This window comes from Brachyistius frenatus, unplaced genomic scaffold (assembly GCF_029030835.1).
Source record: "Brachyistius frenatus isolate BFR_SWC_R1_liver_20210118 unplaced genomic scaffold, ASM2903083v1 Contig_97, whole genome shotgun sequence".
NCBI classification, from domain to species: Eukaryota; Metazoa; Chordata; class Actinopteri; family Embiotocidae; genus Brachyistius; species Brachyistius frenatus.
Window position 1 is genome coordinate 492,837 of NW_027210696.1, and position 25,649 is coordinate 518,485.

The window sequence follows — 25,649 nt, forward strand, 5'->3', positions numbered from 1 at the left end:
CGTGAGAGGCAGCAAGCAGAGAAACTGTCCCACCTGAGAATGACTGACAGATGTATTGATTTCACACATGGGCAAGTGTAAAACCTTATGAGCAAAGTCCAGTGAAAGCCAGATAAATCTCAGCGCCATAGCTCTTTTATGAGATTGAATTTGTGACTATGCTGCGCTTCCCAACAGAAAAGTATAAATTATTGAATAGACAAGCTCTTGCATGTAAGCAGTTTAAAAAGTCACAGTTTCTATCATCATTTCAAATTAAAGAGCATCAAGATTTTAAATAATTGAATAACAAAGCGAGAGCATAAACCTACTCCATGTGTGTTTGCGCTCGTGTGTGTGTGTGTGTGTGTGTGTGTGTGTGTGTGTGTGTGTGTGTGTGTGTGTGTGTGTGTGTGTGTGTGTGTGTGTGTGTGTGTGTGTGTGTAATTCAGGACTACAGGGAGGACAGGGCAGCACAAGCAGGATGCTTGGGGATTTGGTTATCAATCGTTGCTTGGCAACCACACACCATCTCTCTTGTCCTCTCACCTTCCCCTCCTCCCGTTCCCCCTTCCCCTCCTCCCGTTCCCTCCCCCTTTCCCTCTTTGTCTCTCCCTCCCCACCTATCCATTGCTCTCAATGTGATGCACTGTTGCTCCCCCCCCCATCAGTTCCTCCACTGTTCCCATCCCCTGTCACATCACCTTCTCCACATTCTCTCTTGCCACCCCTTTCTCTCATTTCCCCAAAACGGAGGAACAGTTGCACCTGCTGATGAAATAGAAGGGAAAAAGAAAAAAGTACATGGTGAGAACTGGAAAGGTGGCGTGGAGGGGGGTGGGGACATAATAGCAAAGCATGAAGAGGATGGAGACATACTCATTCAATACTTTTTTTTTTAAATTAATTGTTAGCACTTCACAGTACACCCTGAATAGGAAGACATGTCAAATTGTGCCTGCACTGCTACATCCTGTCCTACATAAGGTAGTCCAAGAAATTATTATTAAAAGGCCAGAATAAAATGTGCCATCTGTCACACAGACCCTGACAGACTGTCAGTCTGGATACCAGTTATTGCAATGAATATGGTTACATGACTCAAATGATTGAATATTACAGAATACATTTCACTTAATAAACAAGAATTCATATAACAAATGATATAGGTTAGTCCGATATTCATGCTTCTTTTTAAAAAAATTTTTTTTTACACACAAAATAGGAACTGCACAAACAATATCAACATTTATCTATTAAACTAGTATCTATTATCTATTTGTTAAGCTAGTTAAATACAAAATCCCCTCTTTGAATATTAACAAGCTAATCCTGTCTTCAGAGGAGAACTCCCTGCAGACTTATGCTGTGATGGTGTTAATGAAATAATGTGTAAAAGCATCACTGGTTTCAGATCTGTTTACTGCTATTTTATTGCTTTTCTATTATTCTATTATTATCTTATTGCTTCTGTATGCTGCTGTAGCGAAAAAATGTCCCCTCGGGGATTAATAAAGTAACTACCTAACCTAACCTAACCTAATGTTCAGTGAATGTTGACGTTATTTGCCAGAGAATACTGCCATCTGGAGGCCAGATGTTAAAACCACAGTTAAAGAGTGGTGGATTGAACCAGTTACACTATTACAATAAACTGGAACACATCCGTTTACTCTACTCTACGTTTTTCTGTATGTATGCAGCAGCTAGAATAATCCTTTCAGTCTCCAAAACCCAACTCACGTGAGATTACTTTAAATTGTGTTTTGGTTGTTTAGATTGAATTGATTTTTTTTTTAATTAATTATATATAAGGGAATATGTCAGACTTATTAGCTGTAGACAAGTGAACTAATGAATACATTTAAAATTTAGAAAAAATATTTGTAAAGTCAGGACAATCACCTGCTTGTTTATTCCTCTGCAATTATGTAATCCCAACTCTCGCCTCAATAAAGTATGTTGCCAAAGCAACGAATTTAAAAAATCGAATTCAATGCAGTTTCATTTTTAAAAAATGGGGCTAAATAATTTAGAAAATAATAATAATCAATAAACAAATGATGATGATGAATAAACAATGAAGGCCTTAGTACTGTATGCAGCGAGTCAAAATGTAAAAAATAATGTTGTTTTCATTTTCTAAAACAACTTCAATATTACTCAAAGTGATATTGCTAAAGGTGGTGCTTTCATACCATCCACTTCGTCTAGAACCAGAAAACTACAACTGCCAAGCAGCTCAGCCTCAGATGTTAACGTGAGTCAACTCTGCCTCAGAGTGGCCATGTCCTGAAACTGCAGCATCAAAAGCGTCCCAGTAAGGTCCAGCTGCAGCCTGCAGACCAAACAAAGTCTATACCGTTTTAGTTCTAAGGTGCTCTGACTTTAAACTCAATCAAAAGACAGCAAATTATGACCTGAATGTTTAGTTGCAAATCCTAAAAAAAGAAAGTGGGAAAAAAAAACCCAAAAATGACATTACCAAGAACCAATCACAATTAAATGTTAAAAAAAAATAGGTCAATATTTAGCACAGTGACACTGCAGCATCACAAACTGCCAGCAAGGCCAGGTCTCTACTTCTGTTAATATATACATGTTCTAGTTGTTGTAGTTGTTGGTACTAAATTGTTACCCTGGCTGTGCCCACCTGTTACTCACAGCTTCAGTCTTTATATGACCTTTATTTAACCAGGTAGAATCAATTGAGAACCAATTCTCATTTACAATGATGACCTGTCATTTTTTTTTTTTTTTTATTAATCCCCCGAGGGGATTACCTGACCTGAAGTGCATGTTGTTGTTTTTTTGGATGATGGGAGGAAGCCGGAGAACCCGGAGAGAACCCACGCAAGCACAGGGAGAACATGCAAACTCCGCACAGAAAGGCCCAGGACCGGATTCGAACCCAGAACCTTTGCTGAGATTATGGTCTGAGAACGATGTTTGCATAAAGGTTTGCCAAGGAGCCGAGCAATCGGTGACCTGTGGGGGTGGCTAAGTGCAATGATGTTGAGGTAAAGCTATTGTTTTGTAACGTTGTTACAAAAATGGCAGTGGCGGTAGAGCTACAGGTAGCGATACAAACAGCTGTAGTAACGCCAGCAAATGTTGAGGAACTCATGGCCGCAGTCCGCAAAGTTTGCAGTGGTCATTCACTGACGTGGCTTTGCACTCTGCTCATATTGGGGAAGGGTCATCGTCATTTACAGCTCGGTGAGTTTCGGTGCACAACATATGTCATGTGGTGGTCAATGCAGATTGACGAAAGGCTGTAGTTTTAAAATGAACCAGAGGTCAACGTCCATTACAACGTAACGACAGGAAACAATCCTCAATGGAGTTTGGCCAGATCCAGATATTCATGCAGTGAATTTAGGTCCGGTATTACCAGGCTACTAAATTGTCAACTTGTGCATAACTGTGAGTGGCTAATTGCAGAGCAAGAATGCAAGGTCCACAGAAAGCAGAGGGTAAACAATGAAAAGCACTTGCCCTTGAGCAGGCCTCATTAAAAAATGACGATTAAACGGCTCCAAAAAGAAGGAAGAAAGTGAAACACAAGGCTACAGGCTGACCGAGCAAGGTCTATTATGATCAAAACAGTTATTTAGTTCTCATGCGAGAATAACATTTTTCAGTTTACATTCTTCAGGGCTCAGTTTCATAATTGAAAACATAAACCAAACTCAACTCTGGCTGTGCAATATAGCTCTTCTTAATATTTATTCTTTAGACTCAGGGGAAACGCTGATTTTTTTTACAGCACAATTTGCATATCTCAACACATCCTGTGTACAACCACAAAACCATAACATTATATGCTTTGTTTTTACACTGAGTGAAAAACAAGACAATTTTACTAGCATATTTCTTTACACTCAGCATACAGATAAATCTATACATATTCTCTCTCTTTTTAAACAGAATATTTAGGCAAAATATACTGACAAACCATCAACAAAACATGCAACATCCAAAACATAAAGTTTCAGACAACTATTGAAGTTGGATAGATTTTTTTTTTTTTTTTTTTTTCCCTTTGTGTTGTTTCAGCAGTTTACGGGACATAGTTGCACAGATAGTCATTGGTTGACAGCACATGTTTTGATTACACAGTCAACTCCCCTTATACAACTATAGACACGCATTGCTGTACAGTTATAAGTCTTTTGTGATTTTTTTTTTTTTTTTTTTTCAACACTCACATGCTCAAACTTCGGACAATATAAACATTCAATCTTTGTAGAAAATAAACACTTTATGTACACACGTCAAACAACTTGGGTCACATTCACACCCCTCAGAACAACGACAAATGAATGGTTTCACAATTACAGGCAACAGCTGATCTAAACAAACAGTATTTAGCTTGAAGGAAGTCTAATGAAACACGAGGGGTTAAACAGTCATGACTGAGCATTGAGATAAGATGTCTTATTTACTGTACTGTGTACACAAACTCTTAAGTACACTATGAGCATGATGTAGTTACGGGTGATTCGACCCCCAGATTGTGCATTGTGTTCAGGAACCCCATCGAGTCTGCATGTTTTTCTTTTACCACATAGATACAAAATGCACACCACAATATTTTCTGCCACCACATACATCATGACTCAGCTCTTTTCAGTGCAGAAACACAGAACACGTAATCTTGCATGTCATGACGGTCAAAATGAGACGACAAAATAAACACTGTAATAATAAAGTGCACAAGCTCCATGTAGATGCTAACAGCTGTTAACATCGACATATATATTAAAATCAGTAAAAAAATCAATATATTTATTATTTTCTTTCAGCGATGTACAAATTAAAAGATATTTTCTTATAAGACATATTTTAAGAACATATATTCACAGATAAAACATTTAAATTCCAAAAACACAAATGGTTCCAAACACATATGTTGCATAGAATTACTTCAAAAGAACCAATGTGTCTGAAATAAAATATAAATAAATCAAGAATTTAAAAATAATCAAGGTTGGCACAGCAAAATAACTATCAATATTGACAAATCAACCATGTTCCTTATTGTACTCTCTTTTTGTTTCCCTCTGCAATAAGATTCATATTAGTGATAAGTGACATCTTGTTCTCAGTGTTTGTTACCTCCAGTGTTTTATACTGAACAGTTGCATCAGCCCTGTGATATGCATAAATACATTGACAGTAGTTCTGAGGGTCACTTTTTTTTTTTTTTCATTCTGTAGATATGGTGGCAAAACATGAGAGGATGAATCCACATGAATACATGGGTCACCTGCTCACACTGTTTGTACTGAGACTCAGCCCCATGTGTTCCTCTGACTCTAAGCATGACTGAACCCCAGCAGGCCTGAGTGAGTGTTTCGGTCACAGGCAGTGAAAGAGGCTGGTTCACTGTGTTGTAACGGGAGTCACTGACACAAAACAATGTAGTGTTTTACAGCACAGCCGGACACACAGAGGAACCTCGACATTGGACAAGCAGGAGTATTTTTTTTTATCTTCATTTTGAAACTATTTTCAGGTAAAACTCAGACCGGAGGGCTTTCACTAACACGCAGACAGTAGAGCTGCCACACTGAGGTAATGACAGTTGCAGATCTACGTATGGTTTTGACACAACTTGTTTGAACTACACGTCCATACCGACAGTGTTATGACATGAAGGGCTACACGGAGAGACATATCAGCTCACTCTGAGCCACTACAACTGCCTGAAAGTAAAATGCTGCACACGTGACACAGACGTGATGAACTCTTGTCGTCCTCTACAGTTGTCTTGTAACATCCAGCACAGAATGTGCTGTAGGCCTCAGATGCTGTTCGTCTTTCTTGTAAGTCTAACCTGCCCTACAACACCATCCTAGTGATGTAGTCACTGGATGTTGACCTTGAGTTTTTTTTTTTTTTTTTTCCTTTCCCAGAGGACCAAAGGAGCTATTGAACATGATCATGAACATCCTTGAGCTCACATAGGTCCACATTCACATAATAGTTATTAAGACTGCCTACACCATAGATTTCTGGATTGTCAGTGCGCCACCCACAGCCTCAATCTAGCAAAGTCCATTTGTCTATATCTTCTCATATATATTCTAGTGACAAGAGAACAACTCTTATACTGTATATTGTATTTAGATATATTCTGCATCTGATATCTTTGTATATTATATAAACATCACACTGTACAATGCGATTCTCTGATATGGTCTGTAATCTGCATGTGGGATATCTACAATCTGAAATGCTGTACATTTAATCTTCATCCCATTGCAAAGGTCAACTGTCTGACTCAGTTCTACATAGGCTGTGATATTTTTTTTTTGTCTTTTTACATAAAACTGAAAGACTATCATACAAAAAAAAAATCATCATGCATTCCTTCTTCATTTAACATTTCCAGACTACTGATGTCCACACACGTCACAGTCATCACAACAATGACTCTCATGTGAAGAAAATACAAATCATGATTCTGTTTTGTTCATCTCTCCCTCTTTTAGATATGTTTAGCTCAGTCGCGCAGCAGCAAAACAAAAATGTCTTGTGTAGATTGTAGAATAGGTACCATGGTTAGAAAGACATCACTGCCCTCAAAGCCATATTGCTGTTGAGTGTCAGTCAGTGTCTTCCTTGGTGTTTCCATGTTTGCATCCTACAAGCAAAGTCCGTTAGTCCGCAGAGACTCGACATGGGAGGAGGTGGATATGTGTGCTGGCAGTGTTGGACTGATACAGTTGCTATGTCATTAGCACAAATTTCCCTTCCTCTTATGACTTAGAAACTGAGGAGGTAAATTAAATTAATCTTATTTTGCTCTTACTCATCTTTTTGTCAGCTCATATCTCTGAACTCTACACTGTGTATTCACCTTCCGCTGCATGTTTTTGGTGTGGTGCTCAGGGGTTGGTCAGAGTGGAGCTGACGAACAGCTTGTGCCAGCTGACCACTCGCTTCCTCATGTCCACTTTGTCAAGCCAGATGTAGGCTTCCCCGATCAAGGTCTTCTTCATGAACTTCCCTCCGTTAGACACCAAGAAAAGCTGCAAGTACAGTGGAAAGGAGGAAAATGATTTGTCACACTGTTGTCATCTGATTGTTAGGGTTTGTGCTTTGCTAACTCTTGCACCTTTCCACCTTAAAAAGTGGCCTAGTAAAACGCATTTTATTGAGTATAACTAAGGCAAAGGCCAGTGGCTAGTTGTTACAAATAAGGCTTTTAATAAACATATTTATAGTTTTACTTCAATAGTTTTATTGTAATTTTCCATCCATTTCTCCTTTGGTATCAGTTAGAAAAGGAGTTGATAAATATGAGAGCAGTCTGTGCAGAATTACTCTTTTGAAAACACTAATGTTACTTTTAGATGTTCATATAGTGAGCCCACTAGGACGTGGTTAAATCTCCCAGCAGAGCAGTTCATAAAACTGCCCACTTTCAGACTTAAGATTTGTTTACTGTACATTTCTCCAGATGTTTTGGAGATGTAAGATTATTTCACTCTAAATGTTTAACTGAAACAAACAAACACGGCAGCAGCGTTATTGACAAGCAAAGAGGTCAGATGGGAAAATCTTTGCAACTTAAATGGACTGCCAAATTGTTAGATGATTATGGAGAATGAGGCATGTCACATGATGCAGAGGGGAGCAGCTCACCTGCCTGAACTAGTTTGCAAGTGTCGCTCCATTTCTATCAGTATTAAGCCAATCAGCGTGTTTTACGATTAAAAAATAATGGAAAACTGTATTAATCAGGCCAAAGCGTGTAATACACCCGTCGGCTCACCAGAGGGTACGGTGTCACGGTTTGTCCGCCTCGGCACGAAAAGTACACAAGGGTCAATGAAGGAAACCATGTGATGAAGTAAAAGGAGAGCTAAGCTTTAAGGAGGTCAGCGGTGGCTGGATGGAACAAACACAGAGCTTTCACCCAAAAAAACTGGTGACCTTAAATATTACATTTAAGTCTTAAATTTAAATATTAAATGTAAGGTCACAGTTGCCTGGTACTTTAAATCCGTATGTACAGTCCACTTTATAATGAACACGCAAGATCAACCACAGAAATTCACTATGAATATTGTGGCAATCCCACTTTACAACTGGTTGCTCAAAATATGAGGAGATGATTTAAGCTCTTCGCCGGAGGCCTCGTCAGAGGCCTTTTCACTCACGTCCTCTTCTGGACTTTCTTGTACGGAATGGTGCATGTGTACTCAAGTAATCGAAACCCAAATAACCCTTAAAATATTTCTATCGAATGCTTTGTAAACCATTAACATGGTCTGCCCAGCTGTTTGCAGATATGTCATTTAGATTTAGATTTGTCTGTGAGAAAACAAAAGTCTATGTGGATTTATTTTTAGTAATATACACAGTGTATACAATATGTAACATATTTAACATATAATATATATTACTTATTAAAATAAGTGATTTTAATAAGTTATTTTAATTGAAACACTGATCTTTTCCTAACCTTAACCAAGTAATTTTGGTGCCTAAGCCTAACCAAAATGTGACTGTGTCACATTTAACTAAAACATGATCTTTTCCAAAATCTAACCACGTGGGTTTTGGTGCCTGAACCACATGCGTATACGTCTCATGCCTCAGCAAGGCATACTGTGACACTGACGGGGTACCATCGAGTGGACTGAAGGATGTATTAAATGTTTTGGAGTGATACTGGGTTGCTATCAAATGAGTTACAATATCCAGTAGAGCAGTACTGTATGAGACATCACGTTCATGTTTGACAAGTTGACACAGACAAATCTCTCACTGTTCAACTCATTTGCGTGTACCTGTATGGAGTGTCCGGTTGGGTTGAGGGGGAATCTAAAGGTCTCGTTGAAAGAGGGCTCCCGGTCATGTCGACAAACTCTGGTCTTCTTCTTGATGATCCTCTTCTGAGTCGCAACATTCACAACATACAGCTTCACATACAGGTCTGGAAGCAAATTAAATACATTTTCAATATGAATTCGGGGAAATGAAAACTATTTAAAGATTATAACAATGCAACACATGCGTACAGTAGACACTTATGCATGCACACAAATACACATTTATTCCAGACCTGGTAGGTGGTCCGGGCTTTTGAACTTGTACGTGATGTTTCTGCACTGAAGGATCTCCAAGACCAGTTGGTCCCCTTCTGTCTTCACCTCCTTTTTAAGAGCAACCTTGATCTCCCCCATGACTTGTGTTTTACCACCTAAAAACAAGAGTGAAATAACCAGTGATTTTAAATTAAAGTTTAGATTTCTATATTTCTTTATTTCACTCACTGAACCCTTCACTTGGTACCTGCCGGCAGATTGTTACAGCTGTACAGAAAAGCATGTACTCCTAGTGTCACTAAAGCTTATCTGAATTATTTAACAATTATGCATCACTAAACCTGAGCTCTCAGCAGAGTGATACCAGGTCAGGGAACAACTCTGCAGTTTCACATGGGTCTTATCGACTGTTAGTTGTCTTTAGAGATAATTAGGTTGAAGAGTTTTATCAGACAAGTTGAGGTGAATGTGGTACATGAGTTATCAGGCACCATGGAAATGACCTACTGACCCTCATCTATGTAACAGCTGCCAGGCTACAGCCTAAAATGACCTTGGGCTCTTTGTTACAAATTGAAACTAGAGATGGAAGAGAGGCATCATGACACCTGAGCTACATGAAATGTAGATATAGTTATGACAGCAGGTAGGAAAGTGTGACATCCATTTCTCTTCACTTATCCCAAGCCATGCATTAAGTTATAACTGGGTTAATGTTGCTCACTGACAATATAATTTACTGAACATTTGACTACACAGTTCAATAACCTCATAAAAATACAGTTTAAAGGTGGTTAAATAAGTGACTGGATAAAAATGGGGGAGGAGGGAAAAATGACATTATAAACAATTGCCAACAGGGGGAGACATACAGCTAAGAAAGAAAACGTCTGAAAACAAAGACATTTCTGGAACTTGCCTTCGTTTTCTGCGGTCCCCAGTTGGTTTTTGTCTGTGCCGTTAGGAATAGTCTTACCACTGTGAGAAAAAAAAAATGTGAGAACTTCTTTATTGACAAAAATGTGACATCATCACCATGCATGACAGTCAGCCTTAAGTATTACTGGATGCATACTGTGCTGAAAGTGAGTCACAAAAGGTCTTACATGCGTGGCACTTGGAAAATGGCACTGTCCACTCCAGTGCCCGCCCCTTCTTCACCATCCAGACCTCCATATGTATCTCCAACCAGACTCGGGGCAGACAGCACCACTGACCCAGAGACGTCACCCAACCGGTGTCCTGGTCCTGTGGGCGGCAAGACTGAGAATGATGCTGAGGGAATGTCTGTCTGTCTGTCTGTCTGTCTGTCTGCCTGTCTGCCTGTCTGTCTGTCCGTCTGTCCGTCCGTCTGTTACAGGAAAATATTTGCACATAGCAAAAAACCCAGAGCATCCTCACTGATACAGCTTTTGCCACACATGCATGCAAGTCCAAGACATGTGCTGAACCACTCAACACTCCCAGCCATCACTCACTGTCTGTCACTTTGACAACGCATCCCATAACAGCATATCAGTGCAGATGACAGTATGTCCTTGCATTTAGCAGTACAGTGTGTAACCTCAGTTAATCCACAGCAAATCTGCTCACCAGAATAAAGTGAAGGTCACTAAGTTTAATTCACACATGAAAACAGACTTAATTATTTGTTCTTGGCTGCTATTGAATTATGCCCAAACAGAATGAAAGCGCATGAGGGAATGTGAAAATTAGGTTTGAAACACAATCTGTTACTGAAAGGCGATAGCTGAGAATTCTAACCAGGAAAATGAAATGAAATCAACAACAAAAGCAACACAAAAATTTATAAATAAAAACAAACCCACACTCTTCGACATTCACAGACACATAAGTATCATTCAATAAGAAATATCTTAGTTAATTTATCACTTCATTATTTACACATTTGGTTGTTTGGCAGACTTAATTTTGTTTATCTATGTTTTAGTTTGTACTTTTATGGAATAATGTTTTTTTTTTTAAGGTGAATAGTATTTATTCATATATTCATATTGAACAATTTTCCTACATTGCCTCACCTTCCCTTGACACTTCTGCTCCTCTCATGGTTAGCTGACCGCTTTACTCTCATTGGCCGGTGAGTGCAGAGTGAGCCTCCAGTTGGCTTTTGAAACCTCTTGGTGTTTCTCTGTTTCCTGGTTTGACTGGGTCACTCTCACATTTGTTTTAGGCAGCAGGAATGGGAAAGGACTGGGCAGGGTGGGAAGACTGTGGGCCATACCAGTGTGTGCCGCTGTGTGTTTGTGTGTGTGTGTGTGTGTGTGTGTGTGTGTGTGCGTGTGCATGTGCGACATTTCTGAGGGGTTCATTCATATGACACACACATGCACTATGTAGCGATACTGCAGTACCACAAAGTACTCAGCGGCCAGGAAACAGTAGCAAGGGTATCTGCAACTGCATGCTTAAATAGCTCAGACACTGGGCTGACTTATCTCAGAGAGGAATTACAACATTACTCTTTACACTGAGGATTATACATAAACATCAATGGATGTTGTTAAAATCGTGTTAATATAGGAAGACAGAATGTGAGGGACTGCCATCCCAGCTTGGTTTCTATACTGGGGTTGGAGATGTCCACACTGGGGTTCTGTAGAAACCATATGCGTGAGACTGGCACATGCACACTGAGTGGAAACAGAGGGGTCTGGGTCTTTCATTTTGGAGCTGATTAAATGCATCTATTTTTCAGTTTTGCTTTAAGTTGTTAGACTCTGCTGTGTTAATAACTCACAGTGATATATCAACTTTATGTACTACTTAAAAAAAAAATAGGCAGCAAAAATATTAAACTGATGGAAAATTTCAAATACCATATTTGAACTATTTAGTGCACCGAATGTGCCAGAATTATATATATATATTACATTTTAGAGTTACAAAATAATAATTTTACAGCAAGTTTCGGTCTTAATATATCACAGTTATTTCCTTTTTTCATATGCCTTGCATTTTGATTAGTGACTGTATTGGTAGGAGGATTAATTTAACTTGAAGGAAGCTGCAATACCACTAAGATTATTGACCAGAAGAGAAAAAGTAAGATGAGGCGAGCAGAAGGCAAAGGCAGAATGTTAAGGAGGTGAATGCACAGCAATTCAGGTTTTCATTAAACAAGCTCAACAAAGCTTGCATGCACGGGAAAAAGGAAGCATGTCGCAGGAAGTGTTTCACGGGTAGGGGCAGGATTTACTTGGTTGCAGGCGGGACTGTTGCACGGCAGCCTCGGCAGCAGCAATGGCTATCCCAGCATCCTCAAGGTGGGCCTGAGTGACGCTGCTCTTGCTTTGGCTGCGGGAGGGGCCATGGGAGCGCAGTTGGCCGTCGGAGGAAGACTTGGAGCTGCCTGGGCTGCTGTGTGACTTTTCCAGAGGGATCATTTGTATATCTACGGGATGATGAAATGAAGGGTTGTGACTGCTGGAGAGAAAACTGTAGCTTAAAATGATCTACACTCTGTTAAAGTCTGTTTCATATTTTCTGCTCCATAGCGGCCCTGATTGTGCCATGCAGCAGTTGATAAGCACATGTAGTGTAATTACAGTTGTCAAGATATGATTATGGATACCTACCAATAGTAATAATATCAGTGTCATGATCATCAAACTTGTCACATAGAATAAACTGGTGGAAACTGAGGATCTGTTATAAAGACACAGATGAGATTTGTCTTTTACCTTTGGCCGGATCGGGGAAGATTCCATGACTTCTGCTCTTGATTACCGAGTTTTTAGGTGAATCATGACTCCCATTTCCCAGCCCTGTTCCTTGACCCTGTCCCATTCCATGACCTTGTCCAGATCCCGACATATGGCTCAGGCTTTGGCTATGTCCCTGACAATGACCCGGACCTGACCCTGGTGGTCCTTGGGCGGCATGGTGGGCTCTGCTGTGTTCAATGCTTTCACTCTGTTCATTCAGAGGCAGCCAGCGAGGAGTGTTGTCCAACTGGGCTGTGTTCGACAAGTCAATCAGCACCTGAGACAGAATAAATATAGCGTAAAAATGAGAGACTTAAAAAAAAAAAAGACACTAAACACTAAAATGAAACCAAACATTCAAGTACAACAGGTAGAAAAAAATCGATAGAAGAAACAAGGAGCGGAATTTGTCTGAAAGTACACATGAAGTCTCACAAAGTGTGTATTTTCAAAACAATTGTAAGGAAATAGGACTGCTGCCTATAAAGATTAACAGACATGAAGCCAAGCTTGACATTAGAGTTTGTGAGTGGGAAGAGATAAGGCTAACATTATTAGGTTGCTTTGAGAAAAGCTGGTTCATCAAAGAAATAAAGCAGCAGAAACCTTTTGTGTGAGGTAAATGCTGAATGAATTTGACATTTTTAGACATGAGATTCGGATTTCCAAATGCACTCACTTCTCCAAGAAAATCATTGGAGGAGGATCTTTCATAATCCCACACTGTCACCTCCAACGTCTTCTTCTTCAACTGAAAAGAAAGAGGGAGGAAGAGGAGAGAGGGTCACATATGATGATGAGGCTTCTTGTTTGCATATATATGCGTGAGGGAAAGGAATGTGTGTGTGCGAGCCTGTGTTTAAGTGCACGTGGCTGGAGGAAGTGTAAAAGAAACACTGAATGTGTTGTGTGTAAATTAGAGACAACAAATTAGGAGGATCATTTAATGAGTTAGGGAAAAGGTTTACATTTGATTTGTTGCAGGAAAATGTGCATGTGTTTTTGCATATACCTGTGTGCATATAGAAACATGTAGAAACATGTGGGTGGAGGTGGAAACATACAAATACAGCAGTATTTTTAAGGCTGTGGTGGTGTCTCTGTAACAAACATGCTCCTAACAAACACAGATGCTCAAGAATGAACACGTGCACCCGCACACCCAGTAACACTTGCACAGTGACAGACAAGCACACACACATGATTACCCATCACTCTACAATAACATACTGTTAGGCTGTCTGTGCTGAGACTGCGTGTGAGAACACAAACGCGGGTTGTTAACATGAGTTAACATGAGAGCTGATAAGAGGTTGTATAGGGATACTGAGAACAGCCCTGGGGACATGGCATGACGACAGAATCCTTGTATTAAAGGAGTATGAGACATCTATGTTGCCCAAAAGCACATACAGGGACTGAACAAGCAAAGATTGTGTGAGGATTTGTGTGTGTGCTCAGTACCTGCTCCAAATGAATGTTCTTGTAGATGACAGTCTGGTTCCATTCAGGGTTCATGGTCTTCTGGGCATACTTGGTCCGTCTCTTGTTTTCAGCACTGATAATTCATGACATTAAGAATGATCGGTTGTCAGTAAGAGGTAAAAACAATGTCTTCCCTGCTTTATCCTATGGCAAACATTCACCAAACTGTGATATAATCAGCAAATGGACTGAATAGATGCTTGTAAAATGGTAAATCTCCCGTTGCGAAGACATCAAAAACAAATTGAAACGTTGTTTTTTTTTTTTATTGTTTGTTTTGACTGAGATGCTTTTACAAATTAAAAAATAGCCTCAGAGATAGACACCAAGGAGAGTTAAATGTGAGAGGCATGGCGAGAAAATGCAATGATAGAAGAGTTCTTAAACACTGTGAAATAGAGCAGATAATTGGACGAACAACAAAGGTCACAACAAAGGGATGGAAAACCACTTTGGAGACATAATTTACAGAAAAAAAAAACATAACACCAACTAAAAGCAAAGATCAGCACCACACTACCTTGCATTCTGGACAACCATGACTTGGCTGAGGGAGTCCAGAAGAGGAAGAGGAGGGCAGATATCACAAACAAGAAAAGCAAAAACACAAAAAACAGTCAGAGAAGCCCAGAGACCTCAAAGAAAAGGCAGTAAAGGATAGAGAGCTGAGGCAATCAATATTCTCTGCAGGGTGTATTACTGTTTTTGTGCCTAAACAATAGATGCGACGCAAGACCAATAAAACCTCCCAGTGATTACTGGCTCATAGGTGAATGAATTATTCACTGTTCTGAACTGCTGTTGAGATACGGTGACGGTGCACTCTACCACTAATGTCAGACAAATGCATTTCAAAATACTCTTCAAATGAAGCAGCAGAGGAACTAAAGTGCCCTCGATGAGCTTTCAGCTCCAACCTATACAGCATGTAGGTAGAGAGGTCGTATAATCTCATAAACAGGTCATTATCTTAGAACAGATATTGTTACAGAGCAGATAAAGGCCATATCGATCCTTTCTCTTGCTATTCACCTTCTCTTGGGAAGATAGTGGAGCAGACAGGGATACGAGGAAGTCGAGGGCAATACCAAAATACTCATTCAGTCAAAAAAGGACAGCGTAAGAAAGACAGTTACATAGACTCTCAATAACCATCCTATTTCAACCTATTATTATCTGTCAATATGGCAAAGAGTCTCCTCTTGCAGCTTTGTGAAAAGTCTAAAACACCCATCCATTTATTCCTACAGACTGAACCAAATTGAATCAAATTACAGCACAAATGACTGCCTCATATCATCATGTCCTGTGTCATTCTCTCAAACAAACTAAAGTAGTTAGTCAGTTCCATACAGCACAGTCAATAACAAGTCAGAAAAAAAACAGGGGGAGAGAAAACAAGACAGACACGAAAGCATAAAGACAGACACAGACCAGACATTATCGAACACTCAAACACACTCAGAGCTCACCCTCTCCCAGGCAAGAGGTAGACCTTCACAAAAGGGTCGGAGTAGCCATCGTTGTCCCTCGGGGCCAGGTTTCTAGCCTGCAGGACGTGGACGATCAGGTTTCCGAGGTTTCTGTCATAATTGATCTGGAGCTGTGGGGGGGATGGATAGGAAGCTCTATGTTTGGCTGAGTCCTTGTTTGGTTGCAGCTAAAAAAATAATTCGGTGTTAAATTTTGAATATATTCTTCTACCTGAATTTCTCCTGTGATGGGATGAGGTGTCTTCATTGACTCTGTTGGCTAAAAAAGGAAACACAAAAGAAGGAGGGAGGGATGCAATGGTTACAAATTGTTTGCTAAATGTTTAGTTAAACAAACACAGAAAATAATGACAAACTTGACCAGGTCACAAAGAAAAGTTCATCACAGACTTCAGCTATTACTGTGGGATTATGCTGAAGTATATTTTGTCAGTATATACAGTAGATGAATGGATTGTCCTTGAAGAGAAGATGCCAAGATTTCTCTCTGGCTCTATAAGCCTCAGGAGAGATTTGACTATCTGAGGGGTGTAATTTACTGGAAAAGTCCTCCAGTGAAGTTTGAGAAGGTTAATCCATTTTGTACTTAGACATCAGTTAAAAAAAAAAAAAAGAAGCCTTTCCTAAGGACAAATCTATTTCTTGTATTTCATCATTTGTACTCGATATGCATACGTTTGGATATAATTAGGCAAATATGCATATATTGTAGGGCTGGGCCACATGGACTAAAAATCATATCTCAGTATTTTTAGGTTAGTCAAAGCCACGTTAGATGTCACATGCAATTTTATTAAAACAGACTGTGATTAAAATGAACTGCAAAATCCGGGGTTTCCTTCCCGGTTTAAAGATGTACACCTGCCAAACATGTAAATAACATAAAATAAATGACTTGTATCAAATAAAAGTAGGCTCATCTCCAGAAAGCTCCTTCAGTTGTTTTCAACAACACAGGCTGATGTGCTGCGGTTAGTGCCTTGTTTCAATTCCGGTTGCCAGTGCGTCTCTATCTCAACCCAGTCAATTTGCTCTGTTCTTCATTACTTCGCCAATTACTTGCTCTAAAGTGTAAACTTACACGTGGCTCTACACCATTCATTAGCTGCCTCGGTTAGCCTGTCCCCAGGAGCTCAGTCCTATATCTCATTTGAAAATATATTGACACACCTTTAAAAATTTGATTTACTGACCAGCCCTAATGTATCACCAATTTCATTTGCAAAGGAACCTATTCTCAAGGTTATGCACCGTACCACGCTGCTTTCTTGTTCCTGTATAATTGTCCCTTCACTCCCTGATGATGAACACAGTCACACCATTTGACCTTCTCGTGCAACTTCCACTTGTGATGTAGAACTAATCAAATCACAGCAGCCAAGGTGCTTGATGAATCCCAGTTCCTCAGGCTGCAGTTTAAAACCGATTCATAATGTTATTCACTCAGACTATACCCCCTAGATTTATGCCAGACAATGCATCAACCTCTGACATTTGAACCAGTTGTACATCACTTATCTTTCCTCTGACACACTCTTGAGTATTTTTTTTTTTTAAGTGTATCTGAGATGAGCCATCAGGAAGCATGCTAACAAGTGTACCTTGTGTCGCTGTTTCTTGTTAATGGCAGGTGATGCAGGCTGGCCGGGGCTCGGCACCCCACTGGAGGCAGCTGATCCAGGACCCGAGTGGAGGAGGGCAGAGCGCTCCAATGCAGAGAGGACTCCCAAACCTCCAGGTCCAACTCCTGTCCCAGCCATACCGGGAGTCTGCTGCTGGGACACCTTCTGCAGCTCTGCAGCTAACTGCTTAGGATCCACACCAGGGGAACGCTGCCCACCTACTGAGACAAACGTGAGCACTAATGCACGTTGCATTTATGAGAAATAGGTGCACAGACACATGCAAGCATGCAGACGTATCAACAAATCCTTGTACATACCAGCCTTAAGCTGGACATGGTGCTCCAGGGCTTGTGGGTGCTCAGGGTCAGACAGCATATTAAGGTCGCTGTTTGGATCCATACAGGAAATTTATAATGGAATAAGAACCAGTGTATCTTAGCAGTAATCAGTCACAGAGTGATATTCGGCAGATGAAGGGGTGTGGAATGAGTAGAAGGGAAAAGAGGGAGGAGAGAAGGTGTCCATGGGTGCACAGACACCATATTGAGACTAAACATGGAGGAGTTTCAGTGGAATAGAGGGATAAATGATGCCAGATGTTACTCACAGTCTCACACAGAGCTCCGCCTCTGCACATGGCTGGCCCATGATGCACTGCACTTCTTCATACGTCTTTCCCATTAGAGGGACTCCGTTCCACTCCAACACCTGCATTCCTGTGGTGTGATAAAGGCAAGCGAGCAGATTCAGAGACAGCATGATGTTATCAGTTCCCAGACAATATGTTTCACCCTGTGGGCAAATGCATTTGACCTCATCTCTATATATCAAGACATTCAGTATGGATAGTGCATGCCCACATAGCAGGAGTACTATTTTCAAATTGGTTTATGTGTTGACTTTGACTTTGCATCATTACAGAATTATACACACAGCACAACAGCATGAAAAAAAGAGTATTGCAGACAATCTTATTTGTTTTGGTTCACACAGAGACTGAAAAATGTGAAAGGTAAAAGCACTGCGACAGATCAAGAAATGTCTCATTGGTAATATGAAAATTTGTATATTAATGATATTATATACAAAAATCAATTCACAGCAAGCTGGCACTTCCGACCCAAGGCCAGAACCATATGAGGCCTCACTTACACAGCTGAAAGCTGGTCTTCAGTTTGGACTTCTGTTTAGGAAGCAACTCACCGGCTGCTGTGACAGTACAGCCTTGAATTAATAAGTGCATATCCTTTTTGCATAAGCCAGTGCTTATTTAGATTATTCCCTCTGTTCTTTATATATGATGCGTATCCTCCCCCACTTTATTTCACACTGCACCTGAGGGCATGTTCCACTGCCATTCTTTCTCAGCAAAACATAAACACATATTTGCATAGTTACAATTCAGCACACACTCGAAAGTCAGGCAGCCAGCTTGACCACTATTCAATTCGTTATTATGACTAATAAAAGAAAACACAGTAAACACACAATAAAAGAAAGCACAGCCTAACCTTTTTCTATCTTAATGATTTAATATAAAAAATATAGAAAAATCTCAGACTTAAAATAAATGTAGTATGCAGTCATTATGGTGGAATTGCCACTGAGGAGAGAAACTAAAACCTGTTTTGTCATAGAAATATTGTTAAACTGGGAATTACCATGAATATTCAGGCTCTTCTCTGTCTAAACATCAGAATATCAATCATTAGAAAATTCTATTAACCCGAAGTAAGAATTAAGTAGGGATGTTTGAAGGTTCACGAAGCTTGTCATTGTGTGTGTGTGTGTGTGTGTGTGTGTGTGTGTGTGTGTGTGTGTGTGTGTGTGTGTGTGTGTGTGTGTGTGTGTGTGTGTGTGTGTGTGTGTGTGTGTGTGTGTGTGTTTGTCTTTGTTGGCCTTTTTGTGTAAGTGTGTCTATAATGATGCTAAATATAGTCTAATGACTAACACAGCCCACTGTTGTGGAGGGTGAGTTTTCTTTGTTGGTACGTGATGTGTCAGGGAATGAGATGTGACAGACCAGCCTCGCACATCTCCATCTGGAATTCACAGATTTAGACAGCAATCTTTCTAACAGAATACACTACCCTTAAATGATTACAAATGTTGTTTTTGCAACACCATTTATCTCTTTGACCTTGTGTTTTAATTCTCTTCTTACCCTCTATAACTTTCCCTGTTTGTTCTGCCACACCACCAGGTATAACCTTGGCAATGTAGGCTCCTATCTCTCCACGGCTCCCCGGAATCTCCTTCCCACCGACCACACGGATCCCAAGGCCATTCCCTGCAGTAAAGATAAACAAACAAATCCTAATTAGAAAAACAAAGATAAAAAAAACATCTCGGTGTGCCTAATCCTTGTACGATATATCTGTGTGTTCTGTGTCTGTGGCTTGTACCTGACACGCTGTTGTCCTTCATGTCTCTCTTAAGCTTGATGCGAGTATGAGGGAAGGCGTAGGGGACCAGTTTCATCTGAGATCAATTTCAAAGAATTCATCCCACAAAACATTTCAGGATTACATATTAAAGATATCAGAAAGGAATCACGGGGTGAAGCTGAATGTTATGAGCATGGATCACACCTGTCTCATGTCTGACATGTCTCCGCTCTGAGGATGCCCTTCTCTTGGTTTATCAAACCAATCTGTGTCCTCTCTCCTCAGGTGGTAGGCTGGACAAGGAGAGGCAGTCGTTAAAACCAATGCACACACAAACACACATTTACAGTAGCTCTGGAGTACCTGATAGCTTGATAAATCTCTGCTTGAGCTCAATCTAGCAATCAAGCTTTGAAAACTATTTCTAGTATTCATTCAAAAGTTTGTCATACATCCACCCTTATTTGTTAAAATGTAGGAAGATCTCCGATCTTCCTGACAGGATAGGTGAAAGCAAAGAAATATCAACTCTGTTCCATCCTATCCAAGACATCTGTGAGATCAGATGATCACTGCAAACACTAAATGAAGGATGAATACATTTCAGGTTTGCAGCATTTAAAGACTTTAAAGTTTGGCATGCTTTTGACACCATGCAGTGCTTCCCATCAGAACACAAGGGCTTTTTTTCTCGTCCACATTTTCATAGCCGCTGAATTTAAAACAGACGTCATTGGAAATTATTTATTATGGTAATCAATCATATCAGTCAAAATACTGTGGGTTGGAGTTGTCCCAAAACTATTTGTGTGGTTTTATCCCAGTGATAATTACAATAATTTTCCAAACAATTGTAAATACTATAGTTTTTTAGAAAATAATTAGAGGAGTGAAAAGAGATATAGCAATTAAACTGTATCAAAGTGCTTACCTTTCAGACTAGATTATGGTATAGGATGCTAAACCGTATATCTGTCAAGTGGTACTTTGCCATGTTAATGTAATCCTGAGGTATTGTAAGGGCGGTGTGCTGTAATCCCTCAAAGGCTCATCATACAGACATCTAATACCTTTTAAGCCTATCAACTGAAACATATTGGATGTCTTGTGCCACATTTTAGCATCACTATTGTAAAGCTCAGAAAACTTTCAATATCTCAAAGGAAAAGAAATATCTTAAGCTATAGTAACAAGTCATGTCAGTGGGGAATGTCCTACATTAGAAATGTCCTCCCTTTAGTGTTAAGTGCAATAGATTGTCAGCAAGGAAAGAATCAGGTCTGCCAAATGAGGGTGCACCAATACTCATAAATGGAACTGGACTGTTATTTACATGTCTTGGATTAGTCTCAGGTCTTATCATTATTATAGTTTTCTGATCTAGAATCAGTAAACAGTGGCAACCATGACTTTAAGGATTCTTAAAAAAAAAAAAAAAAAAAATTCTAAATAATTCAAAGTGAATAGCAATCTGAACATATTTTGTGGTAACACTTATGCACAATATACACATGATGTTTTAGCGCATGAACATGAATACTGGAAATGGGTCTGATATGTTTACAGAACCACAGTGCAAACATTCCTGAATGATGTATAACTGAAGTCAATACAATAATGTATGACACATAAAATAGATCTAGATCCAGTAAGATGGGGTTCATTCCAGAATGGAACTGACATGTCAACTACCAGAGATCCACTAAATGGCATGTGTTGTGTACTATTGAGATATGGGTCATTCATGAGTCTGGCATGTTTACGAAAATCAACCAGAGAAGTGGACCATTCAGAACCATGATGTGCGGCATGGAGGCAAACAGTCTCTATGTAACTACATGGGAATTGGGATGCCGTCTCACCTTCTATATTCCAGTTTGGGCCTCCAGCTGGGATACAAAGTTATATGTTTCTTTTCAGAAATGTGTTCAACATATGTTCATTTTTCTATCAAACTACAAGGAACTGACTAGAAGACTAGATTTGTATTGTGGGTACACTTCAGCACATGCACTGAAAGCAGTAGTCAATACGTAAGATGCATGCTTGGAACTACTACAAGTCTGACATTACTAGCCTGACAGACAGTTTACAAATTTAAGCAGAAGCATTAAGCATATAAAAAAAAAATTATAAAAAACATTTGAAGGGAAAAAGCCATATCAATTAATGTAAGAATGAGCCATGGCACCATGAGAGGAGGTAACTATACAGTAAGTTTAACTAGTACTGTAAGATACTCTACCGTGTCTGATACTTTCATGAAAGATTCTGGCATCATCTCTGTTCAAAGCCAGCATGGACTCACTTAGTGCTGTAATCAAGGCAGATGGACACTTTTACGAGGGGTCAGGACAAATAGTACCTTCTAAACAATAATTCAATTATACTGAAGCTTTGAAACTGGCCCAGAAGCAAAGTTTATAATGCTAAACACAACTGCTGCTGTTATGCATTGTGATACCTGTCTGACAATCAAAGTAGATGACATTAAATCCTCTAAAATGTAGTCCTAATCAAGCGTTTTGCCAAAGCTGCTGGTCTTTCATATTGGATTTTTTTGGAAAGTTACTTGTTTCTACTAAGTACATAACATACTGATCTAATTACATATAAATAATTTTACATTAATTTTCCATGTTGATCCTAAGCTAATGGAACACTACCAATCCCACACTTATGGAGCTGGAGATAGTGCATGTCAATATTTGCTGTCAATCGCCAGGGGACACGGACATCTCACATATCAATGAGATATCCACAGCAACAAACCAACAAGCAGAAAACATTAATTTTATTAAGATGGAAATGGAAAACATATGTATTACACAGCATGCAAGGATGCAAAATCAGATACAAATAGAAAATTAAAGATTATAGAAACAAGGACATACAATTAACACAACACAAATGAGACAGAGTAATATGATGCAAAAGTACATGTAATAGTATGTTAGTCCTTGAGAGAAAGTCACTGCATTACAGAATGGCCTGTTGACCTGTACAAGCCAGCCTGCTAATTGGAGTACTCTTACATTGGTGTGTCACTGACTTGCTAGGGGTTAGAGAGAAGTAACTACAACCTGCAGAACACTTGAGTATGTCACCATGATTCAGCAGTATTCCTTTACACTTACTGCTGCTAGATATTCTCCAAAACAGCTGAAAAGATGTCTTAAAAAAATGAAATATGTCTTTCAGTGGTGATGACCTACTTCTCACAAAGACACTGTTTTGCTCAGCTGATTGTGTGTGTGTGTGTGTGTGTGTAGGGATGTCCCTAGACACATCTCTCATACCTTCATGAAACATTCTTTGTCCTGCAGCTAAGACAGCTTCCAGATTCCAGATCTCAAAGAGTCTATATGCCAATAACAGCATGTATTTTCTATATATGTACAAGTCATGTATAGGTTTTCATGATTTATGTTTATGAGGCACATCACATATTAGACAATGATTACATCTTACATTGTTATTTAAAAAAAATTTTTTTTTTAATTTTTGTTGTTTAAGGACACAACAATAGATGACATATTTTAAGACTTTTATGACACATTTTTTTCACACAATGCCTACTCTTGAATGTAACTTCATCTAAAAGTTTTCTTTGTTATCTCACTTTTAAGGATTAAAAAGTAATCCATTATGTGATACGTTATGTGGGAGTGAATTCTCAATAGCTGTGTCATATTGACCAAGCTCAAACTTTCAATAAAATTTGGGCTCTCGCAAAAAAAATAAGGCAGCCGTAATGTGGACATGTATGCTTGTAAATCTGTTACCATTGAGATTTAAGAGTAGAATGATCATTTAACCATGAAGAAGTAAAGCCAATGTAAAATACAAAAAATAAATAAATAAATAAAAAAGCATGCTAATGAAATCACAGAACAAACATGGATAGAACTGATTAGTGACATACATAAACTCAGGCCAAGAGTATTATGTATCGCTGAGTAAGATATTAAAAAGAAAGGAAAGAGCATGCAAACATCTAATGAGACATTTACCATGACAGAGGGAAATATATTAACAAACAACCAGCAATAATTATCTGGAGCACTGATACTTGAGAAAGAACCAGCTAATGCACAAAGTCAATAAGACCACTCAGGAATTGCATGCATGACAAGCAGGTCCACACAGTTGAATTGTTGCAACAGTCTCAGGCTCCATTTACCTTCGCTGTCAGACATTGCGCCTTGCAAGTCATCCATGATGAATGCGATGTCTCGATCATAGCCACGCGTCCGAGATTCCTCCCTCATATGTTGCTGTACCTCTGGCAAGGAATGGCTAGACCCGAATTGGTCCCTGGAGTCAGCAGAAATGGGAGGGAGAGGACCAGCTGAAGCTCTAGCCATTCCCATAGGCTGCCCCACTGGGCTCAGAGGGCTTTCCTCCTCTGAGTTCTGAGCCACAATGGGGATACGTCCCCGGCTTTGGCTGATAGGTAAACTGGTGGGCTTTGCTCTGGCCACTCCAGGGGCAAAGGCTGCATCCAGGACTTCTCCCTCAGTTTTAAGTCTGAGTGAGGAACTGGATAAGTCCCGTTTGATGGACAGATCCAATCCATAGACGGAAGAGGGGCGGGAGGAGGGGCGAGAGGAGGGGCGGGAACGGGTGCCACTTGGGTAGGTGCCATCATCCTGAGTCCTGAGAGTGGATCCCAGTGCAAGAGACTGGCCAAGGTTGAGAGAGCCAGATAGGTTGGCCCCAAGTGAGGAGCCCAGATATTTTTGTTGCTCAGACAAGTTCTTCCTTAGTCCAAATGTAATCTCATCTTGAAGCAACCTTGCCCTAGCAGCCAGACTGGACACAGAGGAGGTCCCAGATCCCATATAGTTGCCATATTCTGGCTCAAGGTCCCTACTCTCCTGTATTGGGGAACATTTTGTGATGGCTTTAGGGTCTATCAAAGCCTTTTTGTTCTTCATCTGTTTCTGATAAAGCATAGCTGCTGGGAGTTGCTTTGCAGCTTGTTTTTCAAGGGTGAGCCTGCCAATGCTATATTTCTCTCCTTTAGGAAAGTGGCGAAAGCTGCTATCACTGGGGAGATATTGAGGCAGGCCCAAGCCTGTTAAGTGCTCTAGTCCCTCAGTTCCTCGCCTGAATTCCTGCTTGATCTGCTGCTTCAGTAGCTTCAGCTCATAAGGCTCCTCCATATTGTCATCTTCTCCTTTACCATAGCCCTGAAGCCGAGATGAGCCTAAAAATTCTGCAACCTAAAAGGGAGAAATAATATGCCGCACTTTTAGTGTTATATTAATGCAAAGTGGACTATACTCTCTCAAAGACAAAAACGTTTTATTTGTGTTACATATACCTAAAAAAATAAGTGATCAATGACCTACATAGACTGAAAAATCTGCATGTTTTGAATTGTTTTTCAGAGGGTTCAGTAGTGTTTAAATAAGAATTTGGTCACAGCATCTAATCTGTTTGTCTTTTCCAAAAAATCTTTTTGACGTGCAAAGTGTTGAAAGGATGAAACACTTTAGAAGCAGATGGATACTTTTTTTTTTTTTTTTTTTTTTTTTTTTTAAACAGTGACATATGTTGGGCCAAAACATTATAGTATCATCCCAACAGCTGAAGCTTTGCTGCATTCTTAACAGATTACAAATTGCAGTAAAGGAAAAAAAAAAAAAAAAAGCATTAAAGCAGTGCTGTCAAATTTTTAAATTTGCATGTGCCAAATGCCATGTCTCAGCTTTAATTTGAGTGGGTTTACATTGCTATAGAAACAACTGTGTGTGAGATATCTCTTTTTTAACACATAGGACCCAAACACAAGACTTTCACCCAGGAGAGAGGTGTTCAAGTTCGTGTGAAAGAAAAAGTATTTGTGGATGTATTTTAAGTAAAGTAACTTACATGAGGT

The 25,649-nt window shown here is 39.7% G+C and overlaps 1 protein-coding gene across 7 annotated transcripts in view; it reads right to left on the reverse strand.

Annotated features, from left to right (window-relative positions):
- Nucleotides 1-3,684: 3,684 nt before the first annotated feature.
- The window catches only part of pclob (piccolo presynaptic cytomatrix protein b), a 62,144-nt gene continuing 40,179 nt past the window's right edge, over nucleotides 3,685-25,649 (reverse strand). For 3 of the 7 annotated variants that reach the window (XM_069711148.1, XM_069711142.1, XM_069711143.1), the window contains exons 17-37: nucleotides 23,946-24,990; nucleotides 22,008-22,076; nucleotides 21,625-21,651; nucleotides 19,967-20,055; nucleotides 19,781-19,856; nucleotides 19,540-19,665; nucleotides 17,983-18,091; nucleotides 17,693-17,760; nucleotides 17,352-17,593; nucleotides 15,962-16,009; nucleotides 15,730-15,860; nucleotides 14,778-14,804; nucleotides 14,237-14,330; nucleotides 13,452-13,523; nucleotides 12,749-13,049; nucleotides 12,265-12,459; nucleotides 10,151-10,292; nucleotides 9,964-10,022; nucleotides 9,062-9,199; nucleotides 8,787-8,932; nucleotides 3,685-7,019 (exon numbers count right to left, since the gene is read on the reverse strand). In XM_069711148.1, the coding sequence (XP_069567249.1) occupies nucleotides 6,876-7,019; nucleotides 8,787-8,932; nucleotides 9,062-9,199; nucleotides 9,964-10,022; nucleotides 10,151-10,292; nucleotides 12,265-12,459; nucleotides 12,749-13,049; nucleotides 13,452-13,523; nucleotides 14,237-14,330; nucleotides 14,778-14,804; nucleotides 15,730-15,860; nucleotides 15,962-16,009; nucleotides 17,352-17,593; nucleotides 17,693-17,760; nucleotides 17,983-18,091; nucleotides 19,540-19,665; nucleotides 19,781-19,856; nucleotides 19,967-20,055; nucleotides 21,625-21,651; nucleotides 22,008-22,076; nucleotides 23,946-24,990 (3,348 nt within the window). In that variant the 3' untranslated portion in view covers nucleotides 3,685-6,875. The remainder of the gene's footprint in view (nucleotides 7,020-8,786; nucleotides 8,933-9,061; nucleotides 9,200-9,963; nucleotides 10,023-10,150; nucleotides 10,293-12,264; nucleotides 12,460-12,748; nucleotides 13,050-13,451; nucleotides 13,524-14,236; nucleotides 14,331-14,777; nucleotides 14,805-15,729; nucleotides 15,861-15,961; nucleotides 16,010-17,351; nucleotides 17,594-17,692; nucleotides 17,761-17,982; nucleotides 18,092-19,539; nucleotides 19,666-19,780; nucleotides 19,857-19,966; nucleotides 20,056-21,624; nucleotides 21,652-22,007; nucleotides 22,077-23,945; nucleotides 24,991-25,649) is intronic. The other 4 variants (XM_069711144.1, XM_069711146.1, XM_069711145.1 and 1 more) reach the window with 4 other exon arrangements.